Below are 26,464 nucleotides of genomic sequence, written 5' to 3'. Positions count from 1 at the left end.
GCTCCAGCTTTGTTGTTCTCTCTTAAGATCGCTTTGACTGTTCTGGGTCTTCTGTGGTTCTCTCCAAGTTGTAGGTTTGGTGGTTCTTTTTCTGTGGAAAATGCCATTGGACTTTTGATTGAGATTGCATTGAGTTTGTATGTTTTTGGTAGTGTGGATATTTTAATGCTATTGTTCTTCCATTCTGTGAATATCTTTCCGTGTATTTGTGTCTTCTGTTTGTTTCATCCGTGCCTTACAGTTTTCAGTGTACAGATCTTTCACCTCCTTGGTTAAGTTTATTCCTAGGTATTTCATTCTTTCTGATCCAAGTGTAAATGGGATTTTCTTAATTTTTGTTTTTTTTTTTTTTAAGTTTTTATTGATTTATTTGACAGAGACGCAGCAAGAGAGGGAACACAAGCAGGGGGAGTGGGAGAGGGAGAAGCAGGCTTCCCACTGAGCAGGGAGCCCGATGCGGGGCTCGGTCCCAGGACCCTGGGATCATGACCTGAGCTGAAGGCAGACGCTTAACGACTGAGCCACCCAGGCACCCCCTTAATTTTTCTTTGTGACAGTTTGTAATTACTGTAAAGAAATGTAACAGATTTTTGTATATTGATTTTATATCCTGCAGCTTCAGTAAATTTGTTTATTCTGACAGTTTTTTGGTGGCATTTTTATGGTTTTCTGTATAAAGTATACTATTATCTGTAAATGGTGGAATTTTACTTCTTCCTTTCGTTCAGCCCTGTCTTAGCTCTTGTTTGTCTCTCAAATCTTTATGCTTGTACAAGCAGCCGATTATATATATATTTTTAAGATTTTATTTATTTATTTGACAGAGAGAGACACAGCGAGAGAGGGAACACAAGCAGGGAGAAGCAGGCTTCCCGCTGAGCAGGGAGCCTGATGTGGGGCTCGATCCCAGGACTCCGGGATCATGACCTGAGCCGAAGGCAGACGCTTAACGACTGAGCCACCCAGGCGCCCCTGCAGCCAATTACATTTTTAATCGCTCCCAGGGAAATATGTACCAAGTCCTTTCAGTGTCCCAGTGTAGGTGATTCTTTATAAAAGAGACGAATGCCATGGAGAGTGCATTGGCGCTGGTAATGCTTCTACTGTTGCCTTTGCATTATGGAATATGGTCAGGGAAGGTCTTTTTCAGGAAGTGATACTGGAGCTGAGACCCAAATGATGAGGTCTTATCTTTTGAAGGTCTGGGATAAAGCTTTCCAGGTGGAGGGAGGAGCAAGTGTAAAGGCTGTGAATCAGGAATTAGCTTAGCCTGTTTCAGGAACAGAGAAAGGTTAGTGTGGCCACTGTGTGGTGGGTGAGGGGAGGGGGGCAGGAGCTCAGTGCGGTGGGGGCTGTTGAAGGGTTTTAAGCAGAGAGCTGTGATCTCATTTTCACATTATGGAAGAGCATTTGGGTTGCAGTGGGGTATTTGGATGACAAACTGTAATCGAGATGAGAGGTGTTGATGGCAGTGGAGATGGATATATAAGTGGAGGGATTCAGGATGTATTTCAAAGGGAGAACGAGTAGGTAGGTGCTGTCATTGTTTCTCCTTTATAGGTGAAGAAACTGAGGGTCAGAAACTGCAGGAGGTTGGCCTCAGACAGCTGGGACATAGTGAAGTTGGGCTTCTAATTAAGTCCAGTTCTGGGTCCTGAGTTCCTAAGGATAATGCTAAGCACTGTGGGGGTGTATAAAGAAGAGCTGCAAAGTTTGATACATAATTTTTTATATATGTATTGCACTTACACATACGTAGTTAGCACTCTTGGTGGCAAGGAGCAGGAACCCATCTCAAACAAAAAAAGGCAGATGTGTTAGTTCATGTAAAATCCAGTGTGGAAAGTGCAAGGCTAACACTAAAATGAAGGGTATCTGGATTTAGGAACTTGGAATGTTGTGAGAACTTTCCCCATGTGTGTTTTTCTACTCTTAGCTCTGTTATCTTCGACAGCTGTTCATCTTTTTGGTTGTTGTTGTTGACATGGGGACCATGATTAGCTTTTCCTTCAGTGTGTGATCTGAACGAAGACAAGAGTCTGGCTCCAAGGTTTTAATCAACCTAGCTCTAATTGACCCAGCTCGAATTGAGGGCCCAAGCCTTGGTCTGATGCTTTGTATATGTGTCTTTGCCCCCGTGTGCGGGCGTATTTCAGTGTCAGTGTGTGTCTGAAGTATATATGATATAGTAGAATTTGACTTATCCAGAGGACAGCCCTTATAGCAACTTGAGCTACTTGCTGTTCAGTGGAGAACCTGAAAAGTCAGTCCAAGAGTCCCGAGCGGCTAAGTGTTGGGTTAGAAGCCTAGAGGCCCCGGTTCTAGTTTTGCTTATGGGAGAGCCACGTAGCCCCATTCAGATCCAGTTATGCACACGATTCTGGTAAGCTTGATTATCGTTGGATGGTCCTGTAGCGCACGAGCGGCAGTGTGTGAAACCAGGAGAGGCTTCGAGCTGTCTGCTGAAGAGACATGACTGACAGGAAAAGGTGAAACATAATAAGAAAGAAATGAGAAGAAAACTTAAACTAAAATAACTTTAAAAGTTTTTCTATGGCTCTTCATATTTTAGGTGATTGTCCTACATACCTTGGCATTTCCTGAGGGCGTTCAGTTCGTATTTATTATGCACTTAAAATATGCTAGGCCTTGTGTGAGTTGTGTGTAATAACCTAGATCTGGTTCCTGTCTTCAGAGTGACACTAAAATAAAATGGATTATTTATACAGCAGAGTAATGGAATCAAGAATGGATTGGTGGTGGCAGGTCTCCATCTCTTCATGGTGACCAAGGCACTGACGAGGAGTGTGTTATAGTAGGTAGGAGTATACATGTTAGAATCCGATGAGGATTTGAATCCCTTTGTTGTCATTTTACCAGCAGTGTGCTCTTTGGCAAGTTATTCAGCCTTTGTGGTCTGTTTTCCTAACTGTAAAATGGGGTAACACCCACATGTGTTGTCAGAGTTTAATAAAACACTGTGCCTGGCATGGTAGTTTTTACTGTTAGGGCTCAGGTTTGGAGGAAGTTGCTGATTCTAAGACAGATAGGAACTATCTTACTGTCCATACAAAACATTGATTAAAAAAACTTGAGTTAGCAACCAGGTCACAAATCATAGATTATTAACATTAAAGTAAGTATTTGTTAACCTTTAGTATCTTAGTATATTGAGGGTAATTTCGAAAAAGTCAAGGTGAGTAAGTCTGAGTTTTCATTGCTCTGTATAGTTACTGTGTAAATAGTTTAGAAATGAAACAAGTACCACTAGTTATAATGGTAAAATAAAGAAATCTTAACCAAGCTAAAAAGGCCAAGGGAAATTAATTTTGAGAATAACCTACCACGCATAGAATAAATTAATTCTTGAATACGTTACAGATCTCCTTATATGGTTAAAGACCTTATAATGATAAAGTCTTAAAGTGGAGAAACCTAGGATAATTTTTAGTTCATCTCCTATTATAGTTGAGCTAAAGCAAATTATTACTTGTACAGATTTAAATAACGAAAATTAGAACCATTCTTGTTGCTTTGTAATAAATTTCAGTGAAGTAGAATTAATTGTGCAAATTGAATACCAGTAAAAGAAGGACTCCATCAATTAGCCTGCCTGTCCCACCTTTCATCTTCACAGACCTATACATCCATTCATTCAACAAATACTGAGTGCCTGCTGTGTTTTATGGCAGGCATCATCTTTGAAGAGTTTTGCTATAGAGGAAAAGGTAAAACATCAAGCACATTGATAGTTAAAGTGTTTCACCTTGCAGACCTCTGGGGAGAGATTTCTATGGATTTAGAAGTTGTGCTCATCTCAGGCAAAATACAGGAGTTGATGGCATGTGGCAAAAAGTTTTTTTCTTCACGGAAGCTAGCAAAAGGAGACAGAAAGGGAATACAAGGTGAGAGAGATGGTTTATCACTACCCTTTCCCTTCGAGACATATTTTTCAAATAAGTATATATTTAGGGTTGACTATGTAGTATTTTGGTAAATGATGGGAAAGAAACATGAAAGAGGAGTAACATGGTCTCTGCCCTCATGAACTGACCCTCTTTTAAAGACAAGACTCATTTGCAACAAGGGGAAAACCACCACGCAGTCTCCCTTTCTTCTCTTTGCCCAAGTGAAATAGTTCTCTAAAGGGTTTTTCATCTCACAAGGATTTAGACCATAATTAATCTCTTTATTTAAAAAAATAAAAGCCTGGTTATGACAGTTTTCAAATATTTACAAAAGTGGAGAAAATAGTACAGCGAACCCTAGCCCTCACAGCCAGCCTCCGGTTTCAGCTGCGATCATTGTTTTGTTCTGTTTCCTTGCTCCTTGCCTGTTTTCTTTCCTTTCCTTTTCTCTTTTCCCTTCCCTTTCCTTCCTTCCTTCCTTTTATCATTTCAAAGAAATTTATGATGTCATGCATATTTTACCCTATATAACACAGAAGTGTATTGTAACATTATTTTCAGCGCCTGTATTTTATCATATATATTTCATAAATACACCTAACCTAATGATGGGCATTTTCATTATTGTTATTATAGTTTATTCCTTATGAATATTACTTCCTGGGACATCCTTACATGCCTTTATCTTAACACTTTTATGTACACATGGGGCATTCTCTTGGAATGGAATTTACAGGAAATGATGAAGCCAAGGGTATGCATCTTTACAAATAGCTACGTAATACCAAACCGATCCTCAGAAATGCAGTAATTTTTTTTTTTATTTGACAGAGAGAGACACAGCGAGAGAGGGAACACAAGCAGGGGGAGTGGGAGAGGGAGAAGCACGCTTCCCGCCAAGCAGGGAGCCCGATGTGGGGCTCGATCCCAGGACTCTGGGATCATGACCTGAGCCGAAGGCAGACGTTTAATGACTGAGCCACCCAGGCGCCCTGCAGTAATTTTTTTTTAAGATTTATTTATTTATTTATTTGACACAGGGAGAGAGGGAACACAGCAGGGGGAGTGGGAGAGGGAGAAGCAGGCTTCCCACTGAGCAGGGAGCCCGATGCGGGGCTCGATCCCAGGACCCGGGGATCATGACCTGAGCTGAAGGCAGACGCTTAACGACTGAGCCACCCAGGTGCCCCAAAATGTAGTAATTCTTACTCCCATCAACAATGTGCCTGTTTATCTTTGCTAATCTGGGTTTTGTCAGTCTATTAATTGTGACAGTCTAGTATTGTAGATTTAAAAAAAAATTTATGTGTCTTTAAAAGTTATTGAGGGGGCGCCTGGGTGGCTCAGTCGTTAAGCATCTGCTTTCGGCTCAGGTCATGATCCCAGGGTCCTGGGATCGAGCCCCGCATCGGGCTCCCTGCTCTGTGGGAAGCCTGTTTCTCCCTCTCCCACTCCCTCTGTTTCTGTTCCCTCTTTCGCTGTGTCTCTGTCAAATAAATAAATAAAATCTTTAAAAAGAAAAAAAAAAAAGTTATTGAGGCTAGACATCTTTATTCTTATTATGGGCCAATTATATTTCTTCTTTTGTGAGTTCAAGCTAATCTTTCATAAACATCACTTTCCTATTATTCTTATTCAGAAACCATAGTATCATTATTTCTTATAGCTGATGTTCAAGACTCTTCATATTTTGGCCCTAACCTATTTTTCTAACTTAATACTGTCCAGCAAGAGTCCTTCAACTCCAGTAAATCGTTCCTTATTCTTAAACTTCTTTCTATTCATTTTTTCCCCTTGGATTCATTTTTAAGAATTTTTTTTACTTGTTTTCTTAATGTTTTACTTTCTACTTTTCCTCTGCCTGTTTAAATCCTTCAGAATCCTTATAGTCCATCTTGTGATAAAGTCACTGCAAATTCTGTAGACTTCATCAGTTTCCTCTTACTTCAAATTCCACTGTACCTGTTGTTTTTACCACTAGGTTTAGTAGCAAATTATAGACTGCTTTGTTGTGGGGCCATGAATACACAGCTATGGACAAACATAGTCTCTGTCCTTGTGAAGTTTATTAGTGTCATAATGATGTATTTATTTCCACTTCTTTGCTTTATTTGCGAGTTGAACTTCTTTCAATGTATCTCTGTTATATGGGAATTATACACAGATTTTTAGATGTGTACGTACATGTCCCCAGCTGGACTGTAAGATTATTGAAGGTATAAACCATGTTTTATACTTCTCTATTCCTTAAAGCACTCAACTCAGTTCTTAGCATGTAGCCATCGCTAAATATATACTTGCTCTCTTAATGTAGTAACAGAAGTTATAGACTTTGGAGTCACCTACCTGGTCTCATGTGACACTAACTAACTGTGTAACACTTGCAAGTTACTTAGCCTCTCTGAGCTTGTTTCCTTATGTGTTAAATACCTACTTTCTAAGGCAGTCATGGGGGTTAAATAAGATAATGTATGTAAAGCATTTAGCACAATGCTTGGTACAGACTAAGTGCTCATTAAAAGATACCTCTTACTATAATAGTTAAGCCTCTCAAACCAGAAACTGCCTCAACAGACTCCCTAGCTCCTGTCATCTAAGACTTACTAGATTCTGCTTAGTTTCTTCGATTTTCTTGTCCTCTCCTTTTAATCCTCATTGTAACCCACAAACAGAAAGGCATTTTATTTTGTGGTTTAGTATACACTCTGCTTATTTGCACATATCTGAAACAAAAGTTCTACGGAATAACATTCACTGTTATTATGTATGACGTACTCTGCTTTTTTCTGTTCTGTTCTGTGTTGTTAAAGAAAGCTGGTTACAGCCATTAACACATTTCAGAACAACAACTTGAAGCACACGCTGGATTTTTGGAATTTGCAGAAGTTGGACTCCTACCCAGTCACACAGCTATGACTTTCCAGTGAAATAGAAACTGGGGATGAAGGGACAGAGGCTTGGGGCTCACTCTGACTGCACCTTCTCTCTCTTGCCCCGAGTTCTGTGTAGTTAGATTCACCTGTTGTCAGTCTGGCCTGGCTGCTGTGGGCAGGAGTGCTTGGTCGTGTGGTCTGAGCTGGTACCGGGGGAGATTACTCAGGAGTTGGGACAGACCTTCCCACCTTGGCAAGGCAGAAATTCTCAAGCACTTTTTGTGTGTATTGTTTCTCTTGGGAAATTGACATCCACGGTTTTTAAAGTTGTTAGCATAATTCTCAAAAAGGGACCTGAGAAAAACTTTTTATTACAGAAATTTTTTAAACATTTAAAAAGTAGGCAGAATAGTATAATGAATTCCCATTACCTAAATTTAGCTTCAGTCATTATCAGCATTATGTCAATTCCAAGGAGAATTTTTAACAAAACTTTTAAGACGCACATAATTCCCTTCCTTAGTACAGACAGATGATCTTTATTTCAGAAGATATATATCAGCCTTGGTGTACTGTGCTTGAGTGCTCACGACCTATTCATTTTAATTGATGCCTGCAAGAAGAATAAGTAATTCCATGACATGAGGGAGCAGTGGTGGGGTGGGTGGGTTCTACTGAGGACCGCCTAGAACACCAGACCCTGGCCATGTTACCTGCAATATTTCAACAGCCTTGTTGACCGGTCCACTCTTAGGGGGAGTAGACCTTCATTGCATTTATCTCCTGTTTAAAACCTTTGGTTCTTTGTTCCCTACCCTACCTATAGAATAAAAATCCCAAACCATAGATTTTCCTTTACAATCTGGTTCCAGCCTGCCTTTCTCATTTTTTCTTCCACTCTCTGTCTCTTGCCTACCATATTCAGTTTCTTCTTATTCCTAGAATACTCAATCCATTTTGGACTTGTAATTAGTTTTCAAGATTCAGTTTAGATTGCATCTTGTAGTTGAGACTTTTTTAACTACCCCAGAAGTATTTAGTTCCTCTGCCTGTTTTTTCGTTTGTTGGGCATGAGTATGAGTGTATGTGTGTATTTTGCCACTTAACTGAGTTGTATTTATTCGTTTAGGTTTGCTTTCTCCCCTACCCTTCATTAGACAGTGCTCTTCCTCCAAAGCAGGGGTTATATCTTAGTGTTCTTTGTCTCCTAACCACTTCTCTGCTGCCTGCACGAAGTAGGCATCCAGTGATGGTTTGTTGAATGACTGTATTTAGAATTGTAGAATCTAATTTTAACACGTGTTTTCTCCAGATAAGAATTCATCAAAGTTTATTTTTTTCATTTTGCTTTGTATATCTTCCAGTTTTTTTCCTCCCCTCCTTGGGGACTTCTATTAAAATTTCTAAAGAGAACGTAAGTTCTGTAGCCTTTTTCTTGGGGTAAATATACCTTGGTGAACTAGTATAGAGTATCCATCTTCAGTGCCCCTGTAGCAAAGGTAAGTAAGATCTACTTTCATTGTACTTAATTTTTGCTGTTGTTGAACAATATGGTTTTATGGAACTAAAAAAGCAAAGTGGGGTGGAGTAGGTTTGTGCTTCTATTAGCCTTGACCAATTTTTGATATATTTCAGCTCATGGAATGCTGTGTAAATGCCCTGGTGACATCCTTTAAAGAGACTATCTTAGCAGAGTGCCAAGGCATGATCAAGCGAAATGAAACTGAAAGTAGGTAAAACATCACATAAAGTTCTCATTCTTTTAAGAGGGTATCTTTGAAGCTGATTACTTTTAATAAGTTGCTGTTAGATCATCCTTTTCTGCGTAGGTAATATTTGTTACAGTAAACTGTGCTTAAAGAAAATGATAAAATATTTATCAAATGATAAAATATTTAACACAGCAGTACTGTAAAGAAGAATTTACATTTTAAACATTCCACTCTTAGGTATCTGTACTTGTGTGTAGAGGATGGGGGTAGATTTCAGTTTGTTCTCAGATGTAGGGCTCTGCTTTTAAAGACTCATTTAAATGATAAACATTTGGGAGAGACTAGAACTAGGTATTTGACTTTTGTTGGAACTTTGTGGCGAATATTTTTAGAAAGTAATACAACACTCCATGTTAATGATCTTCATCCCTCTCCCCTAAAATATGTTATAATTTAAGATTTCTGCAAGTGTACTTTTTTATTACAGATATGTTTTCTTAATAAAGTTATATTTTGGGAGGTTGTGAGTGCATTACAACCAATATGGTAAAAGTTACCTATATTTCTAACTACACGGAGATAACTTTTTTAAAAAAAGATTTTATTTTATTATGTTATGTTAGTCACCATACAGTACATCATTAGTTTTTGATGTAGTGTTCCATGATTCATTGTTTGCGTATAACACCCAGTGCTCCATTCAATACGTGCCCTCTTTAATACCCATATTTTAACATTTGGGTCTGTTCCTGTCCAGGTTTCATTGTGTATAATTGCAAAGGTCCTGTTTAATCTCTAGTTGCATTTAAAGTATGTATTTCGGTTCACTTAGGTTCGTACACTTGTAATTTTGTACTAAAAAGCTCATTGGCATAAATGAAATATTTGGACTTTTGTATGCTAGGCCAAACAGAGTTATTTCTAAGTCCATGTTGGGTTCCCTTCAAAAGAATTTATTTAGTGGTAACCAATTCTGTGCAGTAAGATTTTTGTGAAGGTCAATAAAATGGTATAACAGGAGAAAGTGCTTTTATAAACTGAAAAATTCCCTATGAATTCAGTTTTATATTATCTCTAATACACTTTTATAATCACTTTGAACAGTCTGATGATGTGATTTTTTTTTTTTTTTTTTTTTGCCACTTGATGATGTGGTGCTATGTATTCAATATTGTATCTACCTTATAAAATACACTACCCTTCTGAGTAAACTTTTGTACTTCTTAGATACAAAAATACTCCATTATCATATGATTTCACTGATATGTGGAATTTAAGAAACAAGGCAGAGGATCATAGGGGAAGAGAGGAAAAAAATGAAACAAGACAAAATCAGAGAGGGAGACAAACCATGAGAAACTCTTAATCCTAGGAGACAAACTGAGGGTTGCTGGAGGGGAGGGGGGTGGGGGGATGGGGTCACTGGGTGATGGGCGTTGGGGAAGGCATGTGATGGATTGAGCACTGGGTATTACATAAGACTGAGGAATCACTGACCTGTACCTTGAAACTAATAATACATTATATGTTAATTAATTGAATTTAAAGTAAAAAAAATAAAATATTCCATTGAGTTGAAGGTCAAATGACTCACCTTTTAAGAGGAGTTAGGTTTTGTGGTGTGTGATTACTTTTAATTAGAGTTTCTTTTAAAAATAAATTTTGTCAGAGAAGGTGGATCAGTAAGTTATAGTACTTATTGTAAGAACTCTTAATTATACCCACAGAATACTACTAAGGTTCTCAATTTCCAACTAATATTTCTCCAGACTTTTACTATCTTAGGCATTCTAGACCCAAGATACAAATCAAAGAGAAATTTATTTTGATGGATGAGATGATGACATGAGTGTGTTCTGTCACTTCAGAATTACATTTAATGTTTTCATTGATGGACAAAGTTCCCAGTGGGATAGAGCCAATGTTGAAAGACTTGGAGGAACATATCATTAGTGCTGGCCTGGCAGATATGGTGGCAGCTGCTGAAACTATTACTACTGTAAGTTTCCTCGGTGGATATGTGTCAGGGTTGTTCTTTAAATGCGGGATTGGGTATTTGAAATAGTAATTGATGACAAAACAGTAATGTTGGAATGCCTTTTAGTATCAAGAAAAAAGTTTTTCAGAGAATTCCCAAATTCTAGAACTATAGTGTATTAAAATTTCATTTATATTTTTTCATTTTTTTGTATGCTTTCTTTTTAAAAAGCTCAATTGAGTATAAAACATTTTATTTTTAGGACTCTGAGAAATACGTTGAGCAGTTACTTACATTATTTAATAGATTTAGTAAACTCGTCAAAGAAGCTTTTCAAGATGATCCGCGATTTCTTACTGCAAGAGATAAGGTATATATTCTTGTATATTAACAGTATTGTCATAATTTACTTTAAAAAGAAACTTGCACCATTATGCTACTAAATTATAAACTAAAAATGTAGCAACTCTGATTTTTTATCTGGAGGACAATAGTTTTTATTATATTTGGTTTGTTACATGTTTTGTAAGAATTGGGTATGCTTACAAACTAGAATCTAGCTAGAAAATTTCTCTCTTTCTCATTTTTTCGAGAATATTTTTTTAATATTGAATTCCTATTCATCCATCCTTTAAAACCCACCTCAAAGAACACTTCTGGAACGTCCTTGATACCCTGCCTCCCCCCACATCCTGTCCTCAAGCAGAGTTGATTCTTCTGTCATCTGCCCTTTTCATAGGACTCCTGGGTATCATGTCACATTTATCCTGCCTCTCTTACCCTTTTTTCCTGTCCTTCCTTACTAATATGGGATAATAAGGAACCATGGTACTATCCTTAGGGCTTTATCTTCTTAAGATTTTTTTTTTTTTTTTTTTAATTTAGAGAGAATGCACACGGGGAGGGGGCGGGGAGGTGGGGAGAGGGAGAGAGAGAATCCCAAGCAGACTCCCCACTGAGCACAGAGCCCCACACAGGGCTTGATCCCAAGAGCCTGAGATCATAACCTGAGCCGAAATCAAGAGTTGGACGCTTAACCAACTGAGCCCCAGGGTTTTATCTTTTTTTTTAAAAAAAGATTTTATTTATTTATTTGATAGACAGCGAGAAAGGGAACACAAGCAGGGGCAGAGGCAGAGGGAGAAGCAGGCTTCCCACTGAGCAGGGAGCTCGATGCGGGTTTAGATCCCAGGACCCTGGGATCATGACCTGAGCCGAAGGCAGACACTTAATGACTGAGCCACCCAGGCACCCCAGATTTTATCTTTTTAAATGTCATAAATCTATCACTAGAAATTAGCGACAGTTTTTTCACTTTGATCTACCTTTCTTATTCCCCAAGTTAGATTTTTTTTTTTTCTTTCTGTAACTCTAAAAAGACCCATCAACTTTCTCCAGTAGGGTTTTTTTTTCGACTCCATTTTTAGGTAGGTAGGTAGAGAGAGAGAGTAGGAAAGGCATTAAGGGAGGATGGAGGTAATATGAGTTAATTCGAAATACTAAATGGAGTGGCCAGCAAAGGTTTCGTTGAGGGGGCACTTGAATCAGGATTGAAAGTGATTAAGAGGGGTGCCTGGGTGGCTCAGTCGTTAAGCATCTGCCTTCGGCTCAGGTCATGATCCCAGGTTCCTGGGATCGAGCCCCACATCGGGCTCCCTGCTCAGTGGGAAGCCTGCTTCTCCCTCTCCCACTCCCCCTGCTTGTGTTCCCTCTCTCGCTGTCTCTCTCTCTCTGTCAAATAAATAAAAAAAAAAAAATTAAAGAAAAAAAAAGAGGGTGATTAAGAAATAATGTCATGTGGCTGTCTGAGGGAAGAGTATCCAGCAAAAGGGGACAGCAGATGCAAAAGCTGTAAGGCAGGAATTTACTTGTCATATTCCAGGAACAGAAGAGAAAAAGGTCACTGTGGCCTGAGTGGATCGAGTGAGGGGAGAGGAGTAGGAAACGAAGTCAGAGATAAGAGAAGGCCAGATCACGTAAGACTCTGAGCCATGGTAAGGAATTTAGTTTCACCCTGAGTAGGATTGAAAGTCATTGGAAGGTTTTGAACAGAACGGATATGACTTATATTTTAACAGGACTTCTTGGGTTGCTGCAAAAAGACTACACTGAAGGGAGGGCAAGAGAAGAAGTAAGAATATTGGCTAAGAACCTGTTTAAGTAATTCAGGAAAGTAATGATGGAGGCTTGGCCCAGAGTGATAGTTGGTAGAAGTAATCAAAATTGGTTGGATACTGATTGTGACAACAAACTACACAAGATTTGCTAATGAATCAGATGTAGAATGTGATAGAAAGAGACCAGTCAGGGATGACATTCAGATTTTTGTTCTGATCGATTAGAAGCACATGCTTGCTGAGATGGGGAAGATGATAGGAGAGGCAGGTTTTGGGAGCGATGGCCATAAGGAGATTAGGAACTCAGTTTTGGACAAGTTAACTTTGAAATGTTTATTAAACATCTGTGTGGCAATGTCAAGCTTGGTGTATAGGGGAGAGAATAGACCTGAAATAATAAATTTGGGAGCTTTAGCATATGGATGGCATTTAAAGTGCTGACACTGGCCATGATCACCAGTGTAATGAGTGAGGATGGGAAAGAGAGGTGATCCAAGGACTGGCCTGGGCACCGTCAGTTTCGTTATGAGAAAGATGAAGAACTGGCTTTCATGAGGAGAGAGCAGAGTGAGCGGAATGACCAGGAGAGTGCAGTTTTGTAGACAACCCGTAGAAAAAGCACTTTCAGGAGGAGGGCATGAGGTGCTGGTTTAAAATGCTGCTGATGGGGCACCTGGGTGGCTCAGCCTTAGGTTAAGCATCTGCCTTCAGCTCAGGTCATGATCCTGGGGTCCTGGGATTGAGCCCTGCGTTGGGCTCCCTGCTTAGTGGGGAGTCTGCTTCTCTCTCTCCTTGCTCGTGCTCTCTCTCTCTCTCTCGTTATTTCTTTCTCTCTCTCAAATAAGTAAAAATAAAAAATTAAATAAAATGCTGCTGATGTGTCTGGTAAGGTGGGAATTAAGCATTGTCTTCTGCATGGAGGTTGTGAGTGACTTTGGCAAGAACGATTAGGTTGAGCAGTGATACAAAAGCCTGGTTGTGGAGGGTTTTTCCAATAGGAGTGGCGGTAGAAAATGGAGACCATGCGTTAGGTAATTCGTCCAGGAAGTTTAGCTTAGGGAGATAAATGACGCAGGAGCTGGAGGTGAGCAAAGGCAAGAGAGAATGTTAAGATTTAAATAACGATGTTTGTGTGCCTAGGAACAGTGGACAGGGAAAGATGACGTAAGAGAATTCGGAGGAATTCTGTTCACTTTGGTTTTATTAGCAAAATGGAGCCACATCCTCAGCTGCAGGTCTCCCTGGGGGAGGAAATGTGGGAGGCTGAAGGGAAAGACGATGTGTGAAGTGTGTTCTGGGACAGTGCGTGCACAGAGAGAATGGTATGGTTGTCAGGCAGCGCTGAGACCCTGCTTGAGAATAATGATGGTCCTGACGTGGGAGGGAGCATGCTAAAGTCAGGACTTGAAATTTCTGTCAGGCCGCAGACACCTTTAAAATACCAAACTGTATTTTAAATATTAAAAATAATGTTCATTTCACTGTAAATTCTTTGCAGGCATATAAAGCAGTTGTTAATGATGCTACCATATTTAAACTTGAATTACCTTTGAAGCAAAAAGGGTAAGTTTTTAAAAATCACGTTTAAAATTCTTAATTTTTTTGACATATAATGTATTATACGTTATTGGGTGTGCATTGTGCCCTATCTTCCTAAATCTGTTAGGTTTGATTTTTGTTGTTGCTGGGTTTTTTTTTTTTTACTTTTACGATTTTTGCTGCCTTTGAATATTAAAAACTGTCTCGAATTTTAATTTCATATTATCTCCTTTGGTGACCAAAAAATGTTGACCTTATTTTTTTAAGTAGAAAAATGTTCTTAATCTTTTAGAATCTCTACGTGATTGTTTTTCCTCCTTATTAGTCACTAAAGTTACTTTAATATAAAAGCATAGAATATAACTCAGTTCACCATAATAAAAGAGGGAAGTCAATTTTAATATAAGTATATTGCCATTTAAAAAATCAAAATTTAATGAATTAAAATGGATAAATAATAAATTTAAAAATTGATAAACCTGAGCTAGTTATAGTACCTTTAGAGTAGTACGAAGCAGTAAAGGTTAATTGGAAAAATGTTTTGATATAATTTCTAGCTAAGAATTGCTATTTTAGGGGCACCTGGGCAGCTCCGTTGGTTAAGCTCTGCCTTCGACTCAGGTCATGATCCCAGGGTCTTGGGATCGAGTCCCACATCGGACTCCTTGCTCAGCGAGGAGCCTGCTTCTCCCTCTGTCTGCTGCTCCCCTGCTTGTGCTTGCTCTCTCTGACAAATAAATAAAATCTTTTTTTAGAAATTGATAATTTTTTTTAAGATTTATTTACTTGAGAAAGAGTGCATGTGTGCCTGTGCACGCGCTTGAGGGGGGCAGGGGCAGAGGGGGAGGGAGAGAGACTCCCAAGCAGACTCCCTGCTGAACAGGGAGCCCCAACGTGGGGCTGGAGGCCAGGACCCTGAGATCATAACCTGAGCTGAAATCAAGAGTCAGACACACTCAACTGACTAAGCCACCCAGATGCCCCAAGAATTGCTATTTATTTATCATTTATTTTACAGAGCACATGGAGTGGGGAAGGGCAGAGGGAGAGCGAGAGAATCCCAAGCCAACTCCCTACTGAGTGCAGAACTGGTGGTGGGGCTCAATCCCACAGCCCTGAGCTGAAACCAAAAGTTGGCTGCCTAACTGAGCACCTAGAATTGCTATTTTAAACAAAATTTATATATAATGCTAAAATACTTGAAAAATAGCTTTCTTAAGAATGAAAAGTAATTGTTTAGAATTTTTTAATCATTTTCATTTTGTCTTTTTTGAGCTGTATAAGTTGAGTGATATTACAGTGGAAGATACCTGGGTCATACGGTGTTATAGTAACTTACATAGTTTAAGAGGCATTTGTCTTGTTTTCTTTATACATTGTGAAATGTATGAAATATGTAAACACTGTGTCTTCAAAATCTCTTCATATGGATACAGAAAGGTCTTCCTCATTTACCCCTGCTCCCAGCATTTTTTAATGAAAATTTTCAAATTTTTGTCACTATGTTGCTTTATCAAATATGTATCTCTCTGTACATCCATCAGTCAGCTTTTTAAATGGATTTCAAAAGAAGTTTCAGGGAACCCCTGGGTGGCTGTCTGTTAAGCGTCTGCCTTCAGCTCAGGTCATGATCCCAGGGTCTTGGGATTGAGTCCCACAGTAGGTTCCTTGCTCAGTGAGGAGTCCGCTGCTCCTTCTGCCCCTCCCCCCTTTGTGTACACACTTGTGGGCTCACTCTCTCTTGCTCAAATAAATAAATAAAATCTTAAAAAAGTTGTTTCAGGCACCAGTAACTTTTACTCCCTGAACACTTCAGCATGCAGGCATTAATTGACTTTGGTGTTGGTTGATATTCTCAGATAAAATTTACATGCTGACATAAGCATCCATCCTAAGTGTACAATTTTGTGAGATTTGATACATGGGCCTACACCCCTGTTAGGATGTACCGTGTGTTCATCATCCTTGAGAATTACCTCGTGCCCATTCCGTCAGCCCTACCCCTGCCTCCTTCCCAAGGCAGCCATTGTTGTGATTGTTTCAACATAGATGACTTTTGCCTGATCTAGGACTTTATATAAATGGAATCATACGATATGTACTTTTGTGTGTAAACTTTCTTTCAGTGCAGCACAGTGTTTTTGAGATTCATCCACGTTTTTGCAAAGCACAGTGGTTTGTTTTCTCAAGTGTTTGTACTGCGTTACCCTCCCACCAGTAAAGCAAGGGAGTACCAGTTGATCCTCATTTTTAACAACGTTTAGTGTTGTTAGTTTAATTTTAGTCATTCTAGATGTGTGTAGTGATTATCTCGTTACGTTTGTAATTCCATTTCACTCATGACTATGGCTGTTGAGCCCTTTTTCTTATACTATTTGGCCTTCTTATACTTTGCTTTATAAAGTATTCCATTTTTTTGCCTTTTTTTTCCCACTGCATTATTCCTTTTTATTAGGGACCTGTAAAAGTTCTTAGATATTCTGTATATAGACTCTTTGGGAGATACATGCTTTTCTTTTATGGTTTTTGCTTTTTTATGTTTTGTCTAGAAAACCTTTCTACCCCTATGACACAAAGATAATCTTTTTTGTTTCTTCTGTAAGCTTTATAATTTTAGCTTTCACATTTAGTTCTAAGATCCATCTTAAATTAATGATTATAGTGTAAGTAGGGAGTTAAATTTAATGATTTTTTTTCCTTTTCCATATGGATAGCAAGTGGTTTCATCACCCTTTGTTGGAAATACTTACCATCCCCACTGCATTGCTTCGGTGCCTTTTGTAAAAAATCAAGTGACTTAAAAATATGTGTGTATTTCTGGGCTCTCTGTTTTATTCCATTGATTTATTTGGGTATCCTTAGGCCATTACTACATAGTCCTAATTAATACAGTTCTGTACTAAGTTGAGTAGTAGTATTCTGTAGTCAGTTGAGTAGTTTAATTTTGTTCTATTTTTCCATGAACGCTTTTGATGTTCTAGTATTTTGTTAGTATATAGAAATACAGTTGATTTTTGTATACTGATTTTATATCCTGTTACCTTGTCAAAGGTATTAGTTCTAGTAGTTGTTTTGTAGATTTCTTAAGAGTTTTCTATGTAAATAATCATGTAATCTGTGAATACAGACAGTTTTACTTCTTTCTGATCTTTATACGACTTATTTCTTTTTCTTGCCTTGCTACACTGGTTAGGATCATAAGTACATTGTTGAATAGAAGTTGTTAAAGTGGGCATCCCTGTCCTTTTTGTCAAGCTTGGGGGGGAACCTTTAATATTTTATCACCAAGTACAAAGTTAGCTGAGGGTTTTTCATATATGCCCTTAATTAGATTGCTTTTTATTCTAGCTTGTTAAAAGTTTTGATAACGAATGGGTGTTGACTTTTATTAAATGCTTTTTCTGAGTCGAAATTATCATAAGGTTTTTCTTCCGTATCCTTCTGATGTGGTAAATACATTGGTTTTTTAAAAAACATTTAACCAAGGTTGAATTCCTAGGATAAACTCTACTTGGTTATGATGTGTATTATTCTTTTTATATAGGCCTGCATTCAGTTTGCTAATAATGTTGGTTAGTTTTTTTTTTTTTTTTTAATCTATATTCATGAAGGATTTTACCTCTTTCTTTTCTGGTCTTTGTGCCCTGTATAATTTTCATTTTTGTCATGTCTTTGTCTTTTTCTGGTATGAGGATTATGCTGGCTTTGTAAGGATTGTGAGTTACTTCCTCCTTTTGTATGTTCTAAAAGAATTAGTGTAATTGGTATTACTTCTTCCTTACATGTTTGATAGAATTCATAAGTAAAACCGTCTGGGCCTGGGGTTTTCTTTATGCGCAGATGTTGATCCCAAGTTCAGCCTCTTTAGATTACTTAGTTAACCTAGTTTTAGTTGTGGTCAGGTGTGTTTTTCAAGGACCTTGTTCATTCTAAGTTGTCAGACTTACATTAGAGCCTCATTAGGATGAGAAATACATGCACAAGAAACAAGGCCAGACACTGTAGTTGTAAATGAGTATGTGCATCTCTGAGTTTGTCCACTGAGAGGGCCTGGCAGCAGTGACACCCCAAAAGCAGTGAACACAACTAGCACCAGATCTAGCCCACTAAATATTATTGTCTGCTGGAAGAAATTAGGGCTCTGTGAAAAATGGCTGACTGTACCAGACGTAGACTGTTTCTTAACAAAACTTCAACCCAGCCCCTGATTGGATTAAAGTGATTGGCCTTCTCCACAGCACAATAGAGCGGGAACCCACTTCCATCTTAATGGAAGATGACATCATCTGGTGCCTCTGATGCTTTTATATGTAGTGCCCAGTGGTCAGTATGACATTACCAGGCTTGTGAAGGTAGAGATACTTACGATCAATTAAGAGAAAAATCATTTTAGAAACAGACTCTCAGATGATCCCAATATTGGAGTTGGCAGATAAGGACTTTAAAATAATTAAGATCAATAGCTTAACCACAGTGATATGCCACTCACACCCACTAGAATGGCTAAAATTGAAGACAGTAACAAGTGTTTGTTCATATATGGTTCATATATGCAGCTACTTTGGAAGTAGTTTGATAGCTCCTCAAGAAGTTAAATATAGAATTAACCATGTAACCCAGCAGTTCCACTACTGAGTATATACCCAAGAGAAAAAAAACATACACCGTCTCAAAAATTTGTACATGAATGTCTGTAGCAGCTTTATTTTTAATAGCCTTTCCCAAAAGGAAACAACCCAAATGCCCATTGTCTGATGAATGGATAAGCAAAATGTGGTATATCTGTGCAATGCAATATTACCCAGCCATAAAATGGAATGAAATTCTGATACATGCTACAACATGAATGAAACCCTAAGAATATGCTAAGTGAAATCAGCTACACACAAAAGGACACATTTTCTATCATTCCCTTATATGAGGTTTCTAGGATAGGCAAATTCATTGAAAAAAAAAATAGACATTAACAGGGACTGGGGGTGGTGAGAGTAGGAAGTTATTGTTTAATGGGTGTAGGGTTTCTGTTTAGGACAGTGAAAAAGTTCTGCACAGATAGTGGTCATATTTGCAGACCATTGTGAATGTACTTGATGCCCCTAAATTGTAAACTTAAAATGGTAAATCTTTTTACCACAATAAAGAGGTAAATCTTTTTTTAAAGAAATGAACTACCAGTATATGTTATGATGAGGATAAATCTTTTTTTTTTTTTTAAGATTTTATTTAATTTATTTGACAGAGAGAGAGACAGTGAAAGAGGGAACACAAGCAGGGGAAGTGGCAGGTGGCAGGCAGAGGGAGAAGCAGGCTTCCCGCTGAGCAGGGAGCCCAATGCGGGGCTCGATCCCAGGACCTAGGATAATGACCTGAGCCGAAGGCAGACGCTTAACTGACTGAGCCACCCAGGCGCCCCATGTTATGAGGATGAATCTTAAGAACACTATGCTAAGTAAAAGAAGTCAGTCACAAAAGACCACATATTGTATGGTTCCTTTTATTGAGATGTTCAGAATAAGGAAATCCATAAAGACAGAAGGTAGATGACTTGTAGCCAGGGGCTGGGAGGGAGAGATAGCTGGAGAGTGACTGCTAATGTGTATGGGGTTTCTTCTGGGGTTAATGAAAATGTTTTAAAATTTCATTATTCTGGGCGCCTGGGTGGCTCAGTCGGTTAAGCGTCTGCCTTCGGCTCCGGTCATGATCCTAGGGTCCTGGGATTGAGCCCCGCGTTGGCTCCCTGCTCGACGGGGAGTCTGCTCTTCCGCTGCCTCTCCCCCTGCTTGTGCAAGCGCACTCACTCTCTCTTTCTGACAAATAAATAAAATCTTAAAAAAAAAAAAAAAAAAAACTTTAAAAATTTTTTTTAAAAATTTCATTATGCTGATGGTTGCACAAGTTTGTAGATATACTTAAAAAACACTGAATTGTGTACTTTAAATGGATGAACTGCATGGTATGTGAATTATATCTTAGTAATAATAAGCTTAAATAAGAAGTAATAAATAATTCATATTAATGGACAAATAGGTGGAAATTGTTACCTGAGGAAAGGTAAAATATCTATAGCAATATGTAATTGGAATTATAGAGAACAGAAAAGGGGGACATAAGCAATATTTGAAGAGCTATTGACCAGAAATTTCCAAAATGGATACAAGATGCCAACTCTTAGATTCAGGCATCTCTTTGAATCCCAAGCAGGGTAAATGCAGATTAAACCATTCCTGAGTATGTCACAGTGAAACAGCTAAAAACTGAAAACAAACAAACAAGCTCTGAAACAGCCCCCCGAGGGGAAATGACACTCAGCCTTCACAGGAGCGACACTGAAAAGCTGACCCCTGTCTTCCCAGCAGGCACATTGGAGGAAGGGAGACAGGTAGACCACTGCAGTGAGGGCAGCGGTTCCTGCAGGAGCCACGTATTGTGAGTGTGAATAGATGGGAAGAAATAGAGGGATTCTGGGGAAGTAAGTTAGTGGTGTTCTGGTTGCAGAAAAACCTTCCTGGAGTCCGCCAGTGTGGACGCTGGAAATCAGCTCTTGGTCCTCTCCTTCCACATCTGCTCTCCTCTACGCTGGAGCCCTCTGCTGGAAGTATCTTACAATTTGCCCTTTCCACTTCTTCCCACAGTTAATCTTCCCTGCTTTCCAGAGAAAGGTGTGCCTCTCTCTCTGTTCTTACTGCGATGTGTTGCCTTGAGACAGAAAAAGCCTCCACGTTGCATAAGAAAGGAGTATTTTGAAACACTGGGATTGATGTACGGAAAATGAATTTCTGATAACTAGGTGTCAGATCCTTTTGCAAGTCATGTGGTTTCCAGTTCTTGGCTTTACACACAATTGATGGCTAATTTGATGCATTACTAAAAATAACCTTTTTTGTTAGATCTGTATGTATTTTTTTTTTTAAAGATTTTATTTATTTATTCATGAGAGACAGAGAGAGAGAGAGAGAAGCAGAGGGAGAAGCAGGCTCCCAAGGAGCAGGGAGCCCGATGCGGGACTCGATCCCAGGACCCTGGGATCATGACCTGAGCCGAAGGCAGACGCTTAACCGTCTGAGCCACCCAGGCGCCCAATCTGTATGTATTTTTTAAGCAAATAACTCAGGAGGTTCTCAACGAGTGGCATAACATCAGAAAAACTTCTTCCAGTCCCATCTACTTACGTGAATAAGATTTTTCAGGACAGACATACAGTTATAAAAATAAAAAGTAGAAATAAAATTGATTGTAATTTCTGGATTCGTTAAGTAGGAGGGAAAAAAGTTTCATCTACCTCATTAAGATATTATGCATGTTTTATATACACAGATACAACATAATTATTTTGGTTTTTGGTTTTTGTTTTTTAAAGATTTTTTATTTATTCATTTGTCAGAGAGAGAGAGAGCGAGCACAAGCAGAGGGAGAAGCAGGCTCCCTGCTGAGCAAGGAGCCCGATGCGGGACTCGATCCCAGGACCCTGGGATCATGACCTGAGCCGAAGGCAGATGCTTAACCGACTAAGCCACCCAGGTGTCCCAATTATTTTGTTTTGATAAGTTGTGTACTTAATTTGAATAACTCAATTCTGGGAAAATAACACTTGAATTTTATATACACAAATTTTAAAATGTTGAATTTTACTTAGAATTATAATTTAGAGAAGCCAGATAAAGAATAAATGCAAGACTTTCAAGCATAAAAATATAATACATTGGTTTTTAAATTTTGTTAGCAAAGTAAAATAGAGATGCAAGTTCTTCATTGTTTCAGAAAAGTTTGTTTAGGGGCGCCTGGGTGGCTCAGTCGGTTGAGCATCTGTCTTCAGCTCAGGTCATGATCTCGGGGTCCTGGGATTGTGTCCCACATCGGGCTCCTTGCCCAGCGAGAAGCCTGCTTCCCCTCTCCCTCTGCCTGCTGCTCCCCCTGCTTGTGCTCTCTCTGTCAAATAAATAAAATCTTTAAAAGAAAAGAAAAGTTTGTTTAGTTTTCTAAAAAGGATGATGGTAGGTATCACATAACTGTGGAGTTTAGGTTACGTTGGACACATTCCAAAGAACAGTTTTTCCAGACATATTAATAACAAAAAGTTCTAAATGTTAACTTATAAAATATGCAAGGATTTACACAAGTTTTTTAGAAGTATTTAGCAAGTTAGTACCTAAATAAAAATTTTTAAAGATCATTGACAAGGCCACCACTAGAGTCAGGGCAGGGCAGCACCCAGGCTACAAAATACATGTAGATCTCCTCTCAGCATCCTGCAGGTGCACCTTTGGGAACTCAAGAGTAAGTGCCTCCTTAAATTATGCACCCTTGTTGTCTTGCTCATCCTAGTCTCAGCCCTGATCACTGGGTTTATACGACTTAAGAAATTTGTGAAAAACTGGCTTTAAAATATTTGCAGATATCATTCACTTTTTATCAGCTGCTTTTAATTTGTTTTTTAGGGTGGGATTAAAAACTCAGCCTGAATCAAAATGCCCTGAGCTGCTTGCCAATTACTGTGACATGTTGCTAAGAAAAACACCGTTAAGCAAAAAACTAACCTCTGAAGAGATTGAAGCAAAGCTTAAAGAAGTGGTATATATTTTTTTAATTTCAAAAATTTTAATTACCTTAGTTTGAATTTGTGTTGTGCTTATAAGACTTTGTGTGATAACAGCTAATGTTGTGAAATTTTACAGTATAAGATCTCTGTAGGGCAGTTATTTGTCTTCCTGGGAATTTTTATTCTGTAGCTTCTAGAAAAGGGAAATAGTATTTAATTCTTCCCCTTCCTGATTGTTTTAAAGGAAATCAATGCTAGCTCCTATTAAAGGACAAAGAAGAGGGAAATGGAGCTGATGGTGTTTGGAATGACAGTAGAGAGACTGGGAGTTTGTCACTTCTTTCTTTTTTGTGAGAGCTCAAAATAGATAACGAGAAATGAGTGAGTGTAGGTAAGAGTTAGTTGCTTTCATTTTTGTCTCCTGGCTGTTAGTGTAATTTGCTATAAGCCCAGGAATACAAAGAAGAAAAAAAAATAGAAGTAAAGATAGAAAATATAGACAAAAAGATTTAGAGAGAAGATTAGTGTCAGATCAAAGTAAAAAGGCTATAGAGAAATTTGGGGAGAAACCCTTAATTTTCATCTAAAGTTTTATTACATTATTTATTAAATCTGAAAAATTGATGTTTATAGGAACTAAAAGGTTATTTGATTACAGTCTCAAATTTGCTAGCTTTTAAAGTAGTAAAGTAGGGTATTGGGACTGGTCATTTTTCAGAGATGGGTGATTCAGTAGGCTTCTATCTATATATGCATATGTAAATTTCTGGATTTTGACATTGGGGTATGGAAAAGTCTCAGTGAGAGAGCTGGCTAAGAATATACATGGATTGAAAGTAACTTTGTTTTCTGTACAGCTGTTGGTACTTAAATACGTACAAAATAAAGACGTTTTTATGAGATACCACAAAGCTCATTTGACACGACGTCTTATTTTAGACATCTCTGCTGATAGTGAAATTGAAGAGAATATGGTAGAGTGGCTAAGAGTAAGTACATTTTTTAATATTTGTTTTTTTTTAATATAACACATGGTTCTTAAGTGTGCTTAAGTAATACATTTTGGTGATGTTAGTGTCAAAGAAGTAGGGGACGTTTTATAAGAGCATGGCATCAGTGATATAAAATAAAGTGATATCTAATAAAGTATATTTTCTTAATAAAGACTTTAGTGAGACACTTTTGCTCTTGGTTTGCTTCTGATGTTTTGCACTTTTGTATTTCCACTTTCATTTGAATTGACCTTATTAAATGGGCTGTGGGACAAATCATTGCATTTTTAAGGTGTTTTCAGTACTAAATGCTTAACTGTAGGGATGTTTGTAAATAAAGACTTTTATATAGCTAAAAGAACTAATACGTAAAAGATGATGGCTTACTTAGGGTAATCAGTGCTAATTTAATTATGATTAAATTCTCATATCAAAGTATTTTAAGTCCGTTCCTGTCAGTTCACTTAAATGGAATTTGAGTTATATTAAAATGAATGTCTTTTATGTATATGTATGGTGTTAAGGTACATAATATGATTATGTTATATAAGATTATATATTATATATAGTTATGTATTTTATATATATCTCCTTCATTTATATATACATTTCACAATACACATTTATCGATTGTCCTGCTTTGCATGATACTATACGATAGTAAAATTACTCTGCAAACTGACAGTATGCAAAATGATCTTAATGTTAACAATCAGTGGGAAAAATTATTGTTTTGTAACTCTGAGAAATTTCTGTTAAAACATTAAAAACTCTATCATACATAGGAAAAAAATTTGTAAAATGAGTATGTATTTATTAGTACACTATAAAACATAAGAAACTTTTAGAACTAAAGTACTATTTTTCTGTAAAAACCTAAGATTAGTTAGGAAAATATTTGCAATTCATATGTCCAATATTGTATTTAGAATACATAAAGAACTCTTACAACTCCACAGTAAAAAGACAGCTAAGTTACAAATGGGCAAAGGATTAAAATAGACATTTCTTCCCAGAAGATATTCACATGGCTAATGCATGTTTCAAAGATGTTGGACATCATTAGTCATTACTCCTGCTTTCCTCCCACTCTCCTTTATTCCCACTATGGTAGCTAAAATTAAAAAAGAAAGCAACAAGTGTGGGCAAGGAAGAGGAGAAATTGGAACCTCGTGTGCAGCTGATGAGACTATAAATCAGTGCAGCCCCCGGGGAAAACTGTTGGGCCGTTCTTAGAAGTTAGACATAGAGTCAGCCCAGCAGTTCTCCTCCTGAGTCATTCTGCTCAAGAGGTACGGAAGCACGTGACCACACAAGAACCTTGTTTGTGGATGTTCAAAACAGCATCATTAATAAGAGCCACAAGGTGGAAACAACCCAAAATGTCCATCAGCTGATAAGGGATAAACCAAATGTGGTTTAATCATACAACGGGATGATACTTAGTAGTCACGAGAAAAGCAGTACTGACACACACTGCAACATGAGTGAACTAGGAAAACACTGCTAAGTGAAAGAATTCAGTTACAAAAGACCACGTAGTATGAGATTCCACTAAAACAAAATGTCCACAGTGGCCAAATCCGCAGAGAACCTGTAAATACACTAAAACCCACTTAATTGTACATTCTGAAAGAGTGAATGTTCTGGTAGATGAGTTGTATCTCAGGAAAGCTGTCCTGTAAATCAAGAGTAGTTTGACCAGCCCGGGCCTTCTTGTCATGTGACTTAGAATAGGGCACGAGCATCTTCTGTGTGCCTTGAAGAGTTGTCAGACTCCCTGTAAGTTTGGGTCAGCTTCCAGCCTGTGGTTTTTCGGGCTCTCAGTGTTGTGAAAGTTTTTACTGGTGTCACTTCTCCTGGGGCGTCTTGTTTTTTGTTGTTGTTGTTGTTGTTGTTGTTGTTTGTTACTACTCCTTTCTCACTTAAGTTGATAATTTACCTTCAGTAAAATTACCTTAAGATAATTTACCTTACGTTCCTATGCCTGTATATTTAGAGTCTTCAGCGTTGGCAAGTTGACTTCAGTCAGCTCTTCTAGAATGCTATTTATGTTCTATTAGATTATTTTCATTTCCAGCTTTATTTTTTTTTTCTGTGGTATGCTTTTATCATTGTCATTGGCCATTTAGCTCTCTTGATTATCCATTTTTGTAAAATGTCAAGTGGATTTATCCCTGGAAGGCAAGGATGCAACAAAACTGTATGCTTTGCTTTCTGTGGGTGAACTGGATTAACAGATGACTAACAGATTTTGAAAAAAAGTGTTGTGATTGGTCATGATGAGAAGTAAATTTTGTACTTTATGCATTCCTCACATTTAATACATGGTGATAACTGAGAGTTGACTTGGGTTGTTGAGGGACTGGTGTTATTGAACTATACTGTGGCGACTGATTCATGTATATTGGAATCATGCAGAGAAAGCCTGGGTGACCTGGACTGTCTCATTTAGTTTTTAAGAATCAAATTTAATAGGTATTACAATGTAAGTATTCTAATAAATAAGAGGGGAATGATTTTATATTAAAGCATCTAAGACTTAGTTTTCCATTGAAAGTTTTTCCTAATAGTATATCAGGTTATACATTATTGTTCATTACCTCTTTTGTCTTTGCCTTTCATAGGAAGTTGGTATGCCAGCAGATTATGTAAACAAGCTTGCTAGAATGTTTCAGGACATAAAAGTATCTGAAGATTTGAACCAAGCTTTTAAGGAAATGCACAAAAATAATAAATTGGCTTTACCAGGTATTATTTTATAATTACGTGTGTGTGTGTGTGTGTGTACACACACATTTATATGTAT

At 38.0% G+C, this 26,464-nt stretch overlaps 1 protein-coding gene across 2 annotated transcripts in view; it reads left to right on the top strand.

The window, feature by feature from the left end:
- CUL5 (cullin 5) overlaps positions 1 to 26,464 on the top strand; it is an 88,780-nt gene that overhangs the window by 53,581 nt on the left and 8,735 nt on the right. For both annotated transcript variants that reach the window (XM_081799550.1, XM_081799551.1), the window contains 7 exons: positions 8,417 to 8,510; positions 10,362 to 10,492; positions 10,734 to 10,841; positions 14,087 to 14,151; positions 22,563 to 22,695; positions 23,521 to 23,652; positions 26,283 to 26,406. In XM_081799550.1, coding sequence (XP_081655676.1) covers positions 8,417 to 8,510; positions 10,362 to 10,492; positions 10,734 to 10,841; positions 14,087 to 14,151; positions 22,563 to 22,695; positions 23,521 to 23,652; positions 26,283 to 26,406 — 787 coding nt within the window. The remainder of the gene's footprint in view (positions 1 to 8,416; positions 8,511 to 10,361; positions 10,493 to 10,733; positions 10,842 to 14,086; positions 14,152 to 22,562; positions 22,696 to 23,520; positions 23,653 to 26,282; positions 26,407 to 26,464) is intronic.

This window comes from Leptonychotes weddellii, chromosome 11 (genome assembly GCF_054177405.1).
Source record: "Leptonychotes weddellii isolate Sample4059 chromosome 11, ASM5417740v2, whole genome shotgun sequence".
Lineage (NCBI taxonomy): Eukaryota > Metazoa > Chordata > Mammalia > Carnivora > Phocidae > Leptonychotes > Leptonychotes weddellii.
This window is presented reverse-complemented; position numbering and strand designations above follow the sequence as displayed.